Source organism: Lycium barbarum, chromosome 6 (genome assembly GCF_019175385.1).
Source record: "Lycium barbarum isolate Lr01 chromosome 6, ASM1917538v2, whole genome shotgun sequence".
NCBI classification, from domain to species: Eukaryota; Viridiplantae; Streptophyta; class Magnoliopsida; order Solanales; family Solanaceae; genus Lycium; species Lycium barbarum.
In genome coordinates, this window is record NC_083342.1 from 127130299 (window position 1) to 127145256 (window position 14958).

At 34.8% G+C, this 14958-nt stretch overlaps 1 protein-coding gene and 1 long non-coding RNA gene across 8 annotated transcripts; one reads left to right on the forward strand and one right to left on the reverse strand.

Moving 5' to 3' along the window:
• Positions 1 to 512: 512 nt before the first annotated feature.
• Positions 513 to 3995, reverse strand: LOC132600174 (uncharacterized). 2 transcript variants are annotated; one of them, XR_009567148.1, is made up of 4 exons: positions 3861 to 3995; positions 2410 to 2538; positions 2150 to 2288; positions 513 to 1044 (listed from the first exon to the last, which is right to left on the reverse strand). It is a non-coding gene; the product is annotated as an uncharacterized LOC132600174 (long non-coding RNA). The 2 variants fall into 2 exon arrangements; XR_009567147.1 differs by having other exon boundaries at positions 515 to 1044; positions 2150 to 2267.
• A 3901-nt stretch (positions 3996 to 7896) lies between these two features.
• LOC132598760 (nuclear pore complex protein NUP88) lies at positions 7897 to 13758 on the forward strand. 6 transcript variants are annotated; one of them, XR_009566672.1, is made up of 3 exons: positions 7897 to 8093; positions 9058 to 12374; positions 12500 to 13758. XR_009566672.1 is itself a non-coding variant. In XM_060311830.1 (2 exons), the coding sequence occupies exon 2, from the start codon at positions 9084 to 9086 to the stop codon at positions 11526 to 11528; it is 2445 nt and encodes an 814-aa protein (XP_060167813.1). In that variant the 5' UTR covers positions 7897 to 8093; positions 9058 to 9083; the 3' UTR covers positions 11529 to 13758. The 6 variants fall into 6 exon arrangements, 1 of the variants encoding a protein (XP_060167813.1); XR_009566671.1 differs by having other exon boundaries at positions 9058 to 12184; XR_009566673.1 differs by having other exon boundaries at positions 9058 to 12184; positions 12505 to 13758.
• The last annotated feature ends 1200 nt before the right edge of the window (positions 13759 to 14958 follow it).

Consider the following 14958-nt stretch of genomic DNA (forward strand, 5'->3'; position numbering starts at 1 on the left):
TTTTTTTATGGTACATATTAGTCTCTTGCACTCTCATCACATATTAAAATAAACGACAAAAAAAAAGCAATAAAAAGTCGACGCAATTGGTTTGATCTGGTTCTAATATAATGGAAAAACTGACTTAATTTCGAAAAGATCGACTCAATCCAAACCATGAACACCCTTCATTGCATCTTTTGGAGTTGGAGTTGGAGTTGTGTTTGGCCATAGTTTTTGGTGAAATGTAGTTGTTAAGAAGTGAATTTATTTTGAAAAATAAGGTTTTTTGAGTTTTTGGTATTCCGGAATACAACTTCAAGTTGTATTGGGAATTTTCATGGCTAAACACTAATTCCGGAAAAAAGTAAAAAAAAATCTGGAATAAAGTGAATAATTCTTATGGCCAAACGGGAGCTAAGATCACCCTCTCATGAAAAGTACATGACAACGTGGCACGTATCGTACAATAAGAAAATATTTCAATTCCCAACAATCGTAAGATACCTACCATCTTCTTATCTAACTAGATAAGTATTACCCGTGCTGCGCACGGGCCCAACATTTACAAATGTGATACTAATTAATGTGGCTACCCTCTACTTGCACAGTTTCATTCAGATGTAACTTAAATCCTCAATGGCAATAACTACTTGAAAATAACCATAATTTCAAAAACTGTAAATAACAATAAATTCTGAAAAAGAGAATACCTATGGGTTTACTAATGCATCAGTGATGCATAATTCCATATCTAAATAGAAATTTTAACATAATTCAAAACAAAAGAAAGAATTTTATAACATGTGCATTCGAGTATAGTAAACCTTTGCTCCCTCCTAGACACTATTTTGGGGAAGCAAGCATCTCCAAATCAAACTATAACAATTTATTGATGAGACATCTCTCAGGAGAAAAGGAGGGTATATGAGGAGATTTGTTGCGGGTTGATCCAAACCTATTATCATAAGTTGTTTCCTGTGAAAATGGCTGAATTCTCTATTTCTGTTGTGTCTATTTCTCCATTTCTCTCATTCTCTGTTATGCAAGTCGTACCAGGGTGGCCTAAAATTTAAAACATCAAGGACATGATTTGAATCAAACATATACAGAAAAGATATAAGCCTTTAAATTAATTGCAGTAGCCCAACTGATACATGCCTTCTCTTTGATAATGATATTGAAATTCCAGAAAAGTTGGAGATATATAATTTCTGTCGGAAATACTATATAAGAAAGCCACAAAATGGGCTCAAACAGATACGGTTGGGAAGCTGCTTATCAGAAGACCATTAGTTAGTTCTATGGTTCGAAAGACCATTAGTTTCATTATATCAATACTTAAAGTTCACCTAGCTGAAATATCCTTGCAGATGAACAAAACAAAGATGCATAGAAACTGTATAATACTTTGACATAGACAATTTAGTTGAAACAGTCTACTCGATCAACGTATCTTGGCATAAACAAAGCCATCCCACACCAAAAAAAAAAAAAAAATCGCAGAGTAAAGGGGAGATTGAAATGTCACGTTCAGTGTTTGAAAAATTATGAAGTTAATGGAAAGAACCTTTATTTTGGATAAATAGTGAAAAAACTTATCATCTCTACACGTCTCTAAATGTTCAAGATATAAAGCGTATCCAAGCATTTAATGAGAATCAGTCATGAAAACTTACAACTGAACAAAAAAAATCACTGAGATAGTACCTTAAGTAGCAAAGTCAGGCCATTAATAATGCTAACATCTACTACCTCTAAAAGCATATACGATATCCTAAAAGATGAAAGTGAAACTAATGGGAGATTCAATGCACTAAAGATAAATATAAAGGTAAGCATCTAATGAGAAATGATAGTTAAATAAACATAATATTACAGGCCAAACTCACCAAGCAAGATTCTTCACACAACCTTTTCTAGTGCATCTAAGATATCTTTCAAAGAAATGAGAAGCTTAAGCAAATCTTTGATCAATTCTACAGATATTGCTCTTCCCAAAACCAACTTAAAAATCGTTCACTTTCACAATATTCAGGGATGATTTAAAATATCCAACAATAAGAAGATTATTGCAAGTTATAAGGATATTCTTTCACAATATTAATCCAACAGTAAGAAGATTATCGCAAGTAATGAGGTAAGATAGTATAAGACAACTAAAAGGTACCTTTAAGTAGAAAATTGCTATGCGCTCATGGATCTTCATTTGATCCTTATTCCAGCTCTTGGTCTTTCTCGACTTCCTTTTTCAACTTCTTGAAATACCTCACAGTAAGGAGTAAAGTCTGCAAGTACACGAAAACGAACTAATAATAACCAAAAATTATGAAAATATTAGAATTTGGACGGATGTATACGCTGGAATATGTAAGTTCTAATGCAATTTCTCAATAAAATTTGTATCTTCTTTTACAAAGATGAAGTTACCTCCATGGAACATGGTCATCAACAAAAAATTTCATAGGCCATCAATTGTTTATATTGGATGATAATTTGATCTTTTCTTTTGGCCTTCCTTTCCCATGGGAAACTACAGACACATGGCCCTGGGAGGACCTGGAGGGGAGAAACATGATTATGAAAGTGACAGCTAGCACAATCTTCGCATTAGGATGTTCCTGCTTAAATTTCTTCTTGAATTTCTCACAGTAAGATACACTATGAACAGTTGTCAGCCACACAGCTAAGGACCAAGACTACATCATAAGGAACAAAAAGGAAATACTTAAATTTCTCCCAGGTAGCTTGATAAGGAAAAAAAATGAAGCACTTTTGAAATCAGAGGGAAATGACAAAATAACAGTAAACATCAATAGAATTAAAAATAGAACATAAAGGAAGCTTCGTCGATCCTAGAAACTTTTAATTTATTTTAAAAAAAAAATCTTAATTTTTGTATCTACCAGAATAACAGGTAAATTACAATTAAAAAAACATGAAAATTGACCTTCTCTTTCTTAATTATTTTTCTGTTTGCAAGCTAAAATATTTAATTGAAAATATAAACTTGTCCATTACAAATTTGAAAAATATTGTATACTATACAAATTTCTACTAAATATTAGCAGCACATAAACTTATCTTTTGCAAAAATCAAAAAGCTAAAGCTTGTCGTACGGAAGAATTGTTCAAAAGGATTGTACTACATAATACTCTTTCATCACGAATTCTGGAATTACACGGAAGATCGATTTTACATATATAAAAGAGCAAATAAACCCTAGAAATCACAGTAAAATAGGACTTGGATTGAACATTAAGGGAGTTACGTATTCTATGTTGCGAGTCAAACTCAAACTTCATTGCTGATGGACCAGCAACCAGTTTCCTTTTCTCTACATAGATCACCTCTCAGGAATTCGTGTCGAGTAGACCTTATTGCTGTGAGAAATCTTAATTCATGAGTTGTAGGGAGGGATTTGTGAATTTAACATAAAAGATACTACTATTGCTCCTTAACAAATTAACTAAAGATAAACCATATTAACAAATGTGTTGTATTTTCTTTCTAGGGAAACAAAGAAGAATGGCTAATGAGTCATAAATTTTGATAGATAACTAAAATTAAAATACCAAAACATTAAGACACCATTTGGCAGACAGGCCATAGTAACAGTCCACATGAGAGGAAGAATGGGATCAAAATGCTACAAAATTGGACAAATAAACAGTAACCAAATCAACGAAAATCCAACTGGTAGCATCGTACCCATTTTATAACTAAACTTTTTTGTGAACCAAATTGAGATGATCTTCAAAGTAACACTTAAAAGACAAAGAATCTCGAATATTCACTATCAAAATAGTATCGAAGTCAAAATCAACACTCGATATTTTTTATCATTCTTTTTCGCCAAGAATACTTCAAAAACAAATACCTGAAAATTGCAGCAACGGTCTGAGCTAGATGATTACTATATTTTTCTAGTAAAAGCTTCTTGATTTGCTAATAGATTTTTGGAGAAGAAGGTGAGTATACTGTATTTCTAAGAAGGGGAGAAGCTTGTGGGTTTGATTAAAAAGAAGAAGCTTGTCGGTTTGGTTATAAAATAAAAAGAAGCTTTTGGGTTCGATTAAAATGTCATAATTGCCCTTAGGACGGACGACGATCCCAACTTTCACTCATGTTTCTATATTTGTAGAAACAAGATAAGACTTTGGAGATTTAAATTATAAAAAAATCACCTCGTTACAGGCATACATCCAATCCACTCTTAAGGAGGTCCTCAATGTCAATCTCCAAATATTTTTGTGCTGTCTTCCTCTTCTTTTTTGTCATCTCGATTCGAGTCTTTGTCTGCCACATTGCTAACATGCGGTACCACAAGAACTTGAACAGAATTGATAGTGAAAGAGCCCAGAGAGCATTGCATAATTGTCATTATGTTATTACCAATTGAGGTAGAACTTGCTTTTCAACCATGACATCTTGATTTTCCAGGAGAAGCTAGAAAATAAAGCATCAAAATGAAAGTGATCACCAGTTTGAACAAGCTATAGGTTTGATTGTCGAAAATGTAACTCAAGTCAGGACTGGAATCAAATTCGATTAGTAAAAAAAAGAAGTTGCTCTTTGTTTTGATAAAGGAGAAAGTAAACATTAATCGGAGTCCCGAGAAGCGAAGTTCTTGCTTGTCAAGCACACAAATTTTCATGATTGTGGATTACTTCAACTTCATTAATATAGATTTCCAATAACTACTTTGATCACATGGGGTAACACGAATTAGAATGCTTACAAGTAGGGGTGTACATGGATCGGGTTGGTTCGGATTTTTCAAATACCAAGCCAAATCAATTGCGTCGGGTTTTAAAATTTATAAACTAAACCAAACCAGTAAAATTTGGATTTTTCAACCTCGGGGTTTCTTGTGTTATTCTGTTTTCTCGAGTTTTTTGGACTTTTTTCCCCGGAAAAGGCTTCATACAAAACATATACTAACTTTTACTTCAAATATTTCTAGTAAGATACAACAATATAATTAAGGTGTTTCTTAAGAAAATAACATAAAATGTGAGGTGAGTGAATCGTATTAGAGTATTCAAAAAAAAAAAAGTCGGTTAAAATAAATATTGTTAATTAATAAGCCATAAAGAAAATGACCATAATTTAAAAATACTAAGTCATACTAAAATAAGTCCGGCCGATAAATATTAATTACATGACAAAAAAAAATTATGTTATGTATTTTCACTCTCTAAACAAATTACGCAAAACTAAAGAATAAATATCTAACATTATTGTCATTCCTAGTGGTGTAATTGATTTTTTTTTGTTATCATTAGTGTTGAGTTGGTTTTGGTTTGACTTTATTTGAGTTACTAACATTCATGGGATATAAAACTTATTGACATTCAAAATTTTATGTTCAAGTTTGAAATAATATGATAAAAGACGAAAAAACTACGAATAAATTTAAGAAATATTTATAAATTACATTACAAATAAATATTTTTATGCATAAAATTATAATTTGAATACATGTAATGTCAGGTTGGTTTGATTCGGTTTGACTTTTTTTTTTTTTAGCTAAAACCAAACCAAACCAATTATGATCGGATATTTTTTTTCAACACCAAATCAAGCCAAACCAAACCACTAGTCGGATTTTTTTCTCAGTTTATCGGTTTGGTGCGATTTGTCGATTTTCTTTATACACCCCTACATTTACAAGTATCTTAATCACTTGTGAAATAATTGTCTTTTTTTCTTAGATCAAACGACCATAGCTATTGTCTTTAAAACATATACCAGTATTTTTTTTTTCACATGGGATATTTCATGTACGAAAAAATGGATTTGTTTTCTTGTATATGATTAGGGTATATATCGTTGCAAAACAGGGGTCGTGGTAAGAATAATATCGCATGCGCATCTTCATTTTTGCTTGAAACCAGGAACGAACGTATCCAAAATGTAAAGTCTTTAATTGTTCATATAATATAATTTTAAAGGGGTAGAACTAAATCCTATTTTCTACATCGTTTACTTCGAATATATACACATAACACATATATAAGGTATATATGCAAGGAAGACACAAATAATTGCTTTGTTTTTTTTTTTTTTTTTTTTTTTGCGCAGGAATATGAACAAAGTACGTGTATCCAGACACTCACATATGTCTATTTTAGTATTGCCCTGTTATGAACTATGAAGTCCATGAGATGCCCCTATAGCTTTAATTATCGTAGAATAAGAAGAGTCATCTTAGGAAATAATTTAACTTAAAAGACAAATATCACCACTCAGAGGAATTTCACCAAAGATCATTTAATTTATCCTTTATAATTTAAAGTTATCGGATACTTTTCACAACAGTAAGTCATGTGAGAACAAAAGATCTATCTAATGTAGGTGACACAATTTAGTCAATTTTTCTATTTTTTTGTTACTTAAGATTATTTGAATTTCTGTTTTCCCTTGTTAGATTGTAACTGAGACCGTTTATCCATTAATGCACTAAAATCGTTTATTATAAAAAATAAAATTTAGATAGGTGGAGGGGGATGTTTTTGATTAACTTTTGGAAATTTTAAAATATTTCTGGTTAAGTGAAATATTATAAGTAATGTAGTGAAAGTTGGGTGGCCTGTTTGGAAAGCTACCCAGGTAATTGGAATTGGGTGTAATTACACAGTTTGGCCTATGCGTTTGATCAAGTAATTACACAGTTATGTGAGAATTAGGTATAATTGAGAGGGGTAATTACACTCTCCAATCCTCAAGTGGGGTTGAGAATTGGGTGTAATTGCACCCTGTAATTACAGAGTTACTTTTTTTTTGTTTATTATTTAAATTTCTTTTTTATTTTACTTTTTAATTATTTTTATTTTTAAAATGTATTTTCTTTTAATATTATTTATTTTTCATTTCCTTTCTCCTTATTCCCAACCTTTACTTCTTATGGTTCCATGTAATTGCTCGCATTTTTTAATTTTATTCATTTTGCATAACCGTGTTATTATTCTAATTTTTTGAAACTACACCTCTTAATATTGGAAAGAATGAGTCATTAACAAACTTGACATATAACGAGCGACATTATTAAAGTAGATTTTCGCTGTGAATGATGTAATAAACTTATATTTTCCCTTTCTTTTTAATTATTTACTTAAGTTACGTTGGAGCTTACTTATGTAATGTTGGATTGACATAAGAGTATTGTGTTAAACTTTTTCATTTGGATTTTGAATTTAGGTTATATTTTCAATTTTAAGATTTTTGCTTTCACATTGCATATTGTTTATTTTTCACTTACATTTGATGTAACTTTTTGTGTCAAATATTTGAATAATTTTATGGCATTATATTTATAAATAATATTTTTTTGTCAAACATCCAATCCATGACGTTCTCACAAAAAAAGTCTTATTTTAAGTTTTATAATTGATTAAAATTAAATATTATTAATTTGAAAAATATATATATCAATTATTTTTTATAACATTAGTTACAAGTATATGATTGTTAATTAATACTCCCTCTGTTTCAATTTATATGAACCCATTTGACTGGGCACAACATTTAAGAAAGAGGGAAAACTTTTGAAACTTGTGGTTCAAAATAAGTCTTGAAAATTTGTGTGGCTGTAAATTATTCATAAAGTGAATTTGTTTCCAAATTAGGAAAGAGGTCATTCATTTTGACACGGACTAAAAAAAAATAGGTTCAAAAAAATTAAAATAGAGGGAGTATATTTTCAAGAAACAAATGTGTTATTAAATAACTAATTCAATATCATTTATAAAGGCAAATGTTTTTTAAATATTAATTTTAAAATTTATTTTTAAATTAAATTAACTTTATAATTACATTTGTGCAACTAAACAACACGTGGTTATGTAATTAGTAGGCTGTGTAATTGCACCGATTCCAATTACCAGGTGGCTTTCCAAACAGGCCCTAAAAAAAACTCTTTACTCTTGTCAAAAACCCTCCATCACTCCCTTACCGCCTCATTGGTTCATTCATGTTCACAGCCATTTCCGATTTCCATTTTTCCAAGTCAATTCATGCCGACATAATTATCTCCAGCGCTGCACTTCTCCCAGATCCATTATTTTCTTGTCCCTCCAATAAGAGAGCTCGTACTTCAAGAAGGTTCCAGGTTAAACAATGTTCCACTGATTTTCATCAGTATAATTTGTTGCCTTATTTGTGTTCATTAGCTTCTTGTTGTGGGGATAGCGTATACACACTAGTATTGAATAGGGTTTTGAGATTTTTAAGCCAACGGGGTGTGGATAATCTTCATCATTATGTATAATGTCTTGCTTAAAACTAGGGTTCAATTTCGGTTTGTAGGAAATGACAAGATATGAGTTTTTCAAAACAGATTAAGTCCTCTAATTTTAAATCATATACCAATTATGCTAATGATTTTGACTGCATTCACATGACATCAGAGTGAATAACTAAATACTTATTCAAAGAAGAGCAGCATAGTGCATAAAAGGTGTATATATGCAACAGTGAAGCAACATCTTAGACAAACCACAGGTTAGAAGAATCATTAAATTCTAATGGAGTTTATCATTTGTGTAGAGACAAAAAAAAATTGTTTGCGTTGATATTGGTCTCAAAAAGACTTAGAACATTGCTAATTCTTTGACAAAACAGGCTTGTCAAAGAGAAGTTCAGATCAACTTTGTGCTATTTCAGGTGTCATATTATGTTCTTTGTTTTTGGTACAACTGACATGATTTTGGCCTAGTATTCAAAAATTGTTGCATCTCGTCAACTAAATTACTGATTTGTTTCCTGTCACACTTTTTAAATTTTATAATTGAGAAATCCTCGCGCGCCAGTGTGAAGCTTGATAGATAATAGGCCTGCCAGTATACCCTTCTCCACTGAAATACCAGGCTATTGTATGTAGCAAGGTTTGAAGCCATGCACCCAATACACATATCACATGTTGCGCTAGTTTTTTGTCACACTTATTGCAGTGTCATGCATATTTTTTCGACTATTAGAGTTTTGAGACGGTTTGTTGTCAGGAGTGTGACACTTGATTCATGAAGTAGTTTCACATTATTGATATTTGATAATTCTGTTTCTTGCTTTGGCAGCGGGAGAATCCAAACATTTGAAGAGCATGAGATACAATTTCGACTTGTCGGAGCCCTGCGACGACCACGACAGTGGCTGTCTATCAGCAACGCCACCTTCAGCTTCAACACCCAAAGAAGAACTCGAATGGCTACCCTTACAACAACACCCTGTCTTTTCTGCTCCTGACAGGGATGACGCCTTCCATTCCTCTACCTTCACAATGCCTAATAATCTTTTGGCTTGGGATGGAGCTTCTCGTCTCTACTTTTGGGACTCTCACAAAAGCTGTGTTCATAGACTCTCTGTTCGATTGGGCGAACCGGACCCTACTTCTGTTCTTGCAGCTTCTCCCTCTAAGGTACTGCAAGCGGATGCGCAATTGAATTTTGAGGTCCAGCGAATTTCCATTAACAGAAATGGATCAGCTCTCTTCCTAGCTGGCTTGGATGGTTTATACGTCATGTATCTCTATGGGAGGACTTCGACAAAAGAAAATACAATTATATGCCGGACAGTTTCAGTTGGTTCGGAGATCTACTTTGACAGAAACAACTCAATACGCACGTTGAAGGTTTCTTGGCACCCTTACAGTGACACTCATCTGGGAATCCTCTCTTCTGATTCGGTTTTCAGGGTTTTTGATCTGTCTTCGGCCCTTGGTCAGCCAGAGCAGGAGTATTATCTACAGCCTGTGGAGCCTGGCAGTTCGCACAATGCTACATCAATCTGCCCTGTCGATTTTTCTTTTGGGGGTGATCATATGTGGGATAGGTTCAGTGTTTTCCTCTTGTTTAGTGATGGCTCAATTTACATCCTATGTCCTGTTGTTCCATTTGGAAGTGTGTACACATGGGAATCTGTACTGGAGTTATATAGTGATGCTCATATGTTTGGTCTGAAATCATCGAATTCAAAAGCTGTGAAAAACTCAAATTTGGCAATCTCTTGGTTGGAAGCAACATTTTCTGAACTAACTCGGAAAGAAGTTCATTCAGAAAATGCTGCTGTTCTTAGAGCTCAGGCTTATGCTTTATTTGATGCATCAATCTCGTTACAGGGGCCTTTACGTAAAGTAAGTCACGGCGTTGAAGAAGACTCAGTTCATCCTCCAGTTTGTGAAGGGCGTGCTGTCAGTTTTCTTTATGATTTAGTTAGCAAAGATTCTATCCTAGTAACTGCTTGGAGTGGCGGGCAGTTGTGGATAGATGCTTTAGCTGATGAAGTACAGCCTGTCTGGAAGGTTGGTAGCCCACCTCGGTTTTGTCTGGATTCAACTGATAGTATAGTTGGCCTTGCAATGATTTGCGAGTCATTGTCAAGTGACACCTCGATTTTGAAGCTTGATCTGCCACCTGATCATACCTTATGGTTGGGCCATCCACCTCCTCTTTTGAGATTGGCTATTGTCGATTTAGCTCTGCCCAAAAGAAGCGGTTCTGTTATATCAATGTCTGTTGATCCCATTATTTCCGAAAGAATATATTGCCTTCATGATGGAGGAATTGATTCAGTAGTGTTGCACTTTTTGCCTTTCACCAATCAGACTCGTGGCAAAGAAGACACGATGAGAAGTCCCTCTGTGCATCCCGTTCTTAGCACTTTCCAAGGAGAAGTATCCTCGCCCTCCCCACTTTCTGGTTTCTTGACTCTGTCAGATTCTTTTGGAGATTCATGGATTGTGGGTGTTACCCCTTCTAATGAGTGCATTGTGGTTGAGATGGAGACTTGGAATCCACTGCTTCCCCCAATTATCGATAAGGTTGACAAACTCATAGGTGCAGAAGTGCCAAAAGATACATATACTTCTACTATCATAAGCAAAGAGCTCCTTACTGGGCCCAAGGTAGTTCTTTTGCCCCCTTCATCGCCTCATTTACGCTCAGTTGCTGCTGATTCAATTGAAGGCCGCTCAACGCTTCATCAGTATTTCAAGCTTTTTCATGAAAACTATGTGGAATATGCCCACAAGGTGTACTTTGAACTTCAGCATCATGCACCTCATGTAAAGAAGATCATCGATGACCAGCATTCTCGACTGCACAAAGCACAGCAGAAGATTTTGGAAGTTGAAAGTAAACAGGAAAAGATAGAGGATCGTGTTGAGCATGCAGTTCAGTTTCACAGTGAGCTAGAAGAGCGCTTGCAAAGCCTGCGACACCTTCCGGCGGCACATAAGAGGTCTCTATCAAAAGCTGAACGAGAGTTCAAGTCTGAACTTGACAGATTTAGGGGGGTGGAGTTGGATGCTCTGCGCTCTTCTATTGAAGCAGTAAATGCTAGGTTGAAAAGATACACACATTCTCCACAGGCCAATCGATCGAATGAACATCGACAACTATCAGTGAGGAGAAAAAGCCATGTTCAAGAAAATGAAATGTCACTGCTTAAAGCATCACTTGAAAAGCTCTCACTGGTGAACAGTGAAAATGCAAAGAAGGTTAAAGTAGTTGAATCGGCACTGAAATGCCGCGAAAAAGGCACTTCATGATATCACACCGGTTATTGCCCTTAACTACATATTTAGGATAGCATGTTGAGTTTTGCTTCTGATGCACAAGTCAAAAGTTGTTGGTGATGTACCGCAAAGTCAGTTTTTTAAGCAGCTTGATTGCCTTTGCCATTTTCTAACTGGAAGAACTGACTGGTTAGTGTGTTCATACCAGAAATTATTTCCGAAATTTGGTTCTAAAGGCATCATTCTCTTGGGGGGGAAGAAGAAGAAGATAATTCTGTTTCTTTTGCCATATAATTCTATTATTTTACTCAAGGTTTCATAAGTTAGATTAGTAGCAGTATTGCTTAAAAGGATGTCCGAGAATGTCAGGGACGCTTAGAAGGATGCTGGAAGCTGCCACGCAATGTACAATAGTCTTCAAGTTGATCTAAAGGAAAGCACAATTGTCTTCGAAAAGCTAAGCATACACATTTGTCCTCTATCTACACCCCCTCCCAAAATAAACCCAACCAAGGAGAGAAAAGAATCATTAGGGTGAAGTGGCTTACGAACCATGAGGTATCAGGTTCAAATCCGAATAGAGACAAACAGTAGGCAATCTGTTCGCATCTGTCCTAGCCTTGAGGAACAAAGTTATCTGGTACTTGTTGCTGGTGGGAGGTGGCATGTATCCTGGGCAATTAGTTGAGGTGCGTACAAGTTGGCCAAGACATTGCGGTTATCAAAAAATAAATAAATCAGGGTGAACATCTAATTAATAAGTTGGAATCTCTCTGCGGATGATTACCCGCTATATAAAAGTGTGAATGATAGTGAGGGAAATTAGATGTCCTTATAATACAATGTTGGTTTCTGACAATAAACCTGGATCATTATACGGTAACACTCAAAGGAACTGCATATCTATGACTAGAATTAGCATTTTGTTGTATTCATTTATCATCATCCTTTCTCCATTAAACTGGATTCTGAAATATCTGTTACTCCAAAATTTTTTGGCTCAGAATAGGTGGAATGCTTCTTTCAATTCCCAATAGTTGAGTTTCGATGCTTCGGCCATTCAGGTGAAAGAATGTCGGGACTAATTTTCAAGGTGCACCTGTTCCAGGAGTGGCTAAAGAGTCCATTTGATGCAGTGGTAGGTTGTGCAAATGTTGGACTGACTAATCAACGTAATATTAATTTCTCCCAGATGCCCATGCTTTGTGTTACATGCCTTTTCTGTTTTCCTATCCTTCCCTTGATTCTTTTCTGAGGTGCGGGTGGTAGGGTGAGTTTGGAGTTGAGGATGTCTTTCGATGTGTATTAAAAAAGAAGAAAAGCAAGAACCTACCTGTACAGCAATATGCATGTTTCAGCAAGGAAATAGGGATTCTCTGACCTACTTGACTTTCTCTTATGTTATTTAGCATAATTCCGGATGAGGAAAAGAGACAGACTGCTGCTTTCCTATTTGATCTTTTTAACGTTGAAGTGCTACTTTCATAATTTAGCATAAGCACAGTTTGGGGCTTTGGGCTGAAAGCAATAGCAGTATTTTAAAGGCAACACGAGACATTCTTGGCCTACGTTTAGAGTATTTTCTTTGCTTGCTTTTGGTGCAACATAACTTTTGCACAGGATGTAAATGCCATTTTAGGTACTAGCTTAGTGCTGTTCTCTCTATAACAAAATTCTTTGTTACTTATCAGGTGAGGTGAAGTATATCTGTAGTAGCCTCTTTTTTTTTTTTTATTACTGAGAAATTCGTCTACGGCCAACTCTTAGGACCAACGCCAGCCTTTGAAACTCGGTATAATGGGCTCGCTCCTCTACCCTTCTCCACTTAAATACCTGGCTTGATGCTAGTTTATCTTGAAGTGACAATATGTCAGCAACATTGTCCATCTAGTCAATAGTATTCTCCTTCTCCACATTGATCAACCCACTTGCTTAAGCTAAATGCCGTAGAGTCCGTTAATCTGACCTGGAAGCTGAAGTGGGTTCATGATTCATCATTGGGGCAGTATTTTTTCTTAACAGTACATGGAAATGTACGTTGCTAATGCGGGATGCTTTGTGCACCGGATTGTGCGGGATGCTTTGTGCACCGGATTGTCTTTAGTACCTGAAAATGTAGATGGTGCTTGGCTGTCTAAATCTGCCAATTTGGCTCCTGATCTGTTTTCGTTTGTGTTTGTCCTTTCTGTCTGTGCCTTTATGTTTACAGTGGGGTTATAAAATATCTCACATAGAATTCATCAAGCGATCAACTATTCCTCTATGCCTCACCTTTGCTGCAATAATATCTTGGTACTGTTTATTTTTACCTTAACAAAAAATATCAGCTATGCCTCAACTAATTAGTTGGGTTGACTGCACGATAAATTTTATCCCCCAGAAACAATGATAAAAAAGTTATAATGAATATTCACTGTTCTGTTTTTTTAATTCTACTTAAGTTCATAACTTTAGGTAATAGAAGAACTTCTTTACTTATAAAAACATTAGGTCTTACTCCCTCTTTTCATTGAGTGTTTTCGGTTTAATACAGCAGGAAGAGTTTACTATTATCGTCAGTCGGATGCTTTTTCTTTCTTGATTATATTGATGAATTAGGCATTTAGGGTTGACGTTTTTGCAACTCTACTATTCAACAACCTACAGATCCCGGATGATTGCTTCAGGAGATGGACTTAAGCTCCTCTCCTTATGCGATTGTTATTCAGGTAACTTATCTCATGACTACTTTCCTAAATGATTCAACTTATCATCATTCTCATGTCTAAGGCCATTTTAAAATTGAATTTGGAACATAGGAGTCAGAGCAGGGTATATGGCATGTGCTGACTGTTACAGGAGTCAGAGCAAGGCCATTTTAAGCATAGTTCAAATTGCTTTGGTTTCGGGTTTTTAAAGTAAAAGATGTATGTTAAATAATAGAACCAGGTTTATAGCACTGTTTATTTTGCAGTTACATTTGAGACTTACACCAATTACCGCTCTCGCAGTTCATAATCAATATCACAATTGAATAAGACAAACGGACCATAGTTCTTGGTAAAAGTTCATTATAGTTGAGATTTACAAGGAGAGGAATAATCACTAACTAGAGGAAGCATACTTGAGAGTCACTGGGGCTAGCAGCATCACCAACTATTTCCTGAAGTCTCCCGCATGATGAATTAGTATGTGATGTTAGGGATTATTTTAATCGAGTTTAACATATGTGCATTAATAGTGTATAAATTTATCTATAAGTTTTTTACACCATTAGGTTTAATCGACTTCTAGTAATTACATGAAACTCTGCACAGCAGGCCTGATATGGTAACCTTGAAAGTGGAACAATAACATGTTATATTGGTTAAATAGCACTGAGTGTTAAATTTCTTACAATGTATGTATAACTAATCCTTATTCAGTTATCTAGCGGCACTATAGCTTAAAGATGCATGTGTGCATTACCCTTTGACACAATCGA

What these genes read in the sequence shown, in the direction of transcription:
- LOC132598760 (XM_060311830.1), top strand. Translation starts at nt 9,084, where the DNA reads ATGAGATACAATTTCGACTTGTCGGAGCCCTGCGACGACCACGACAGT.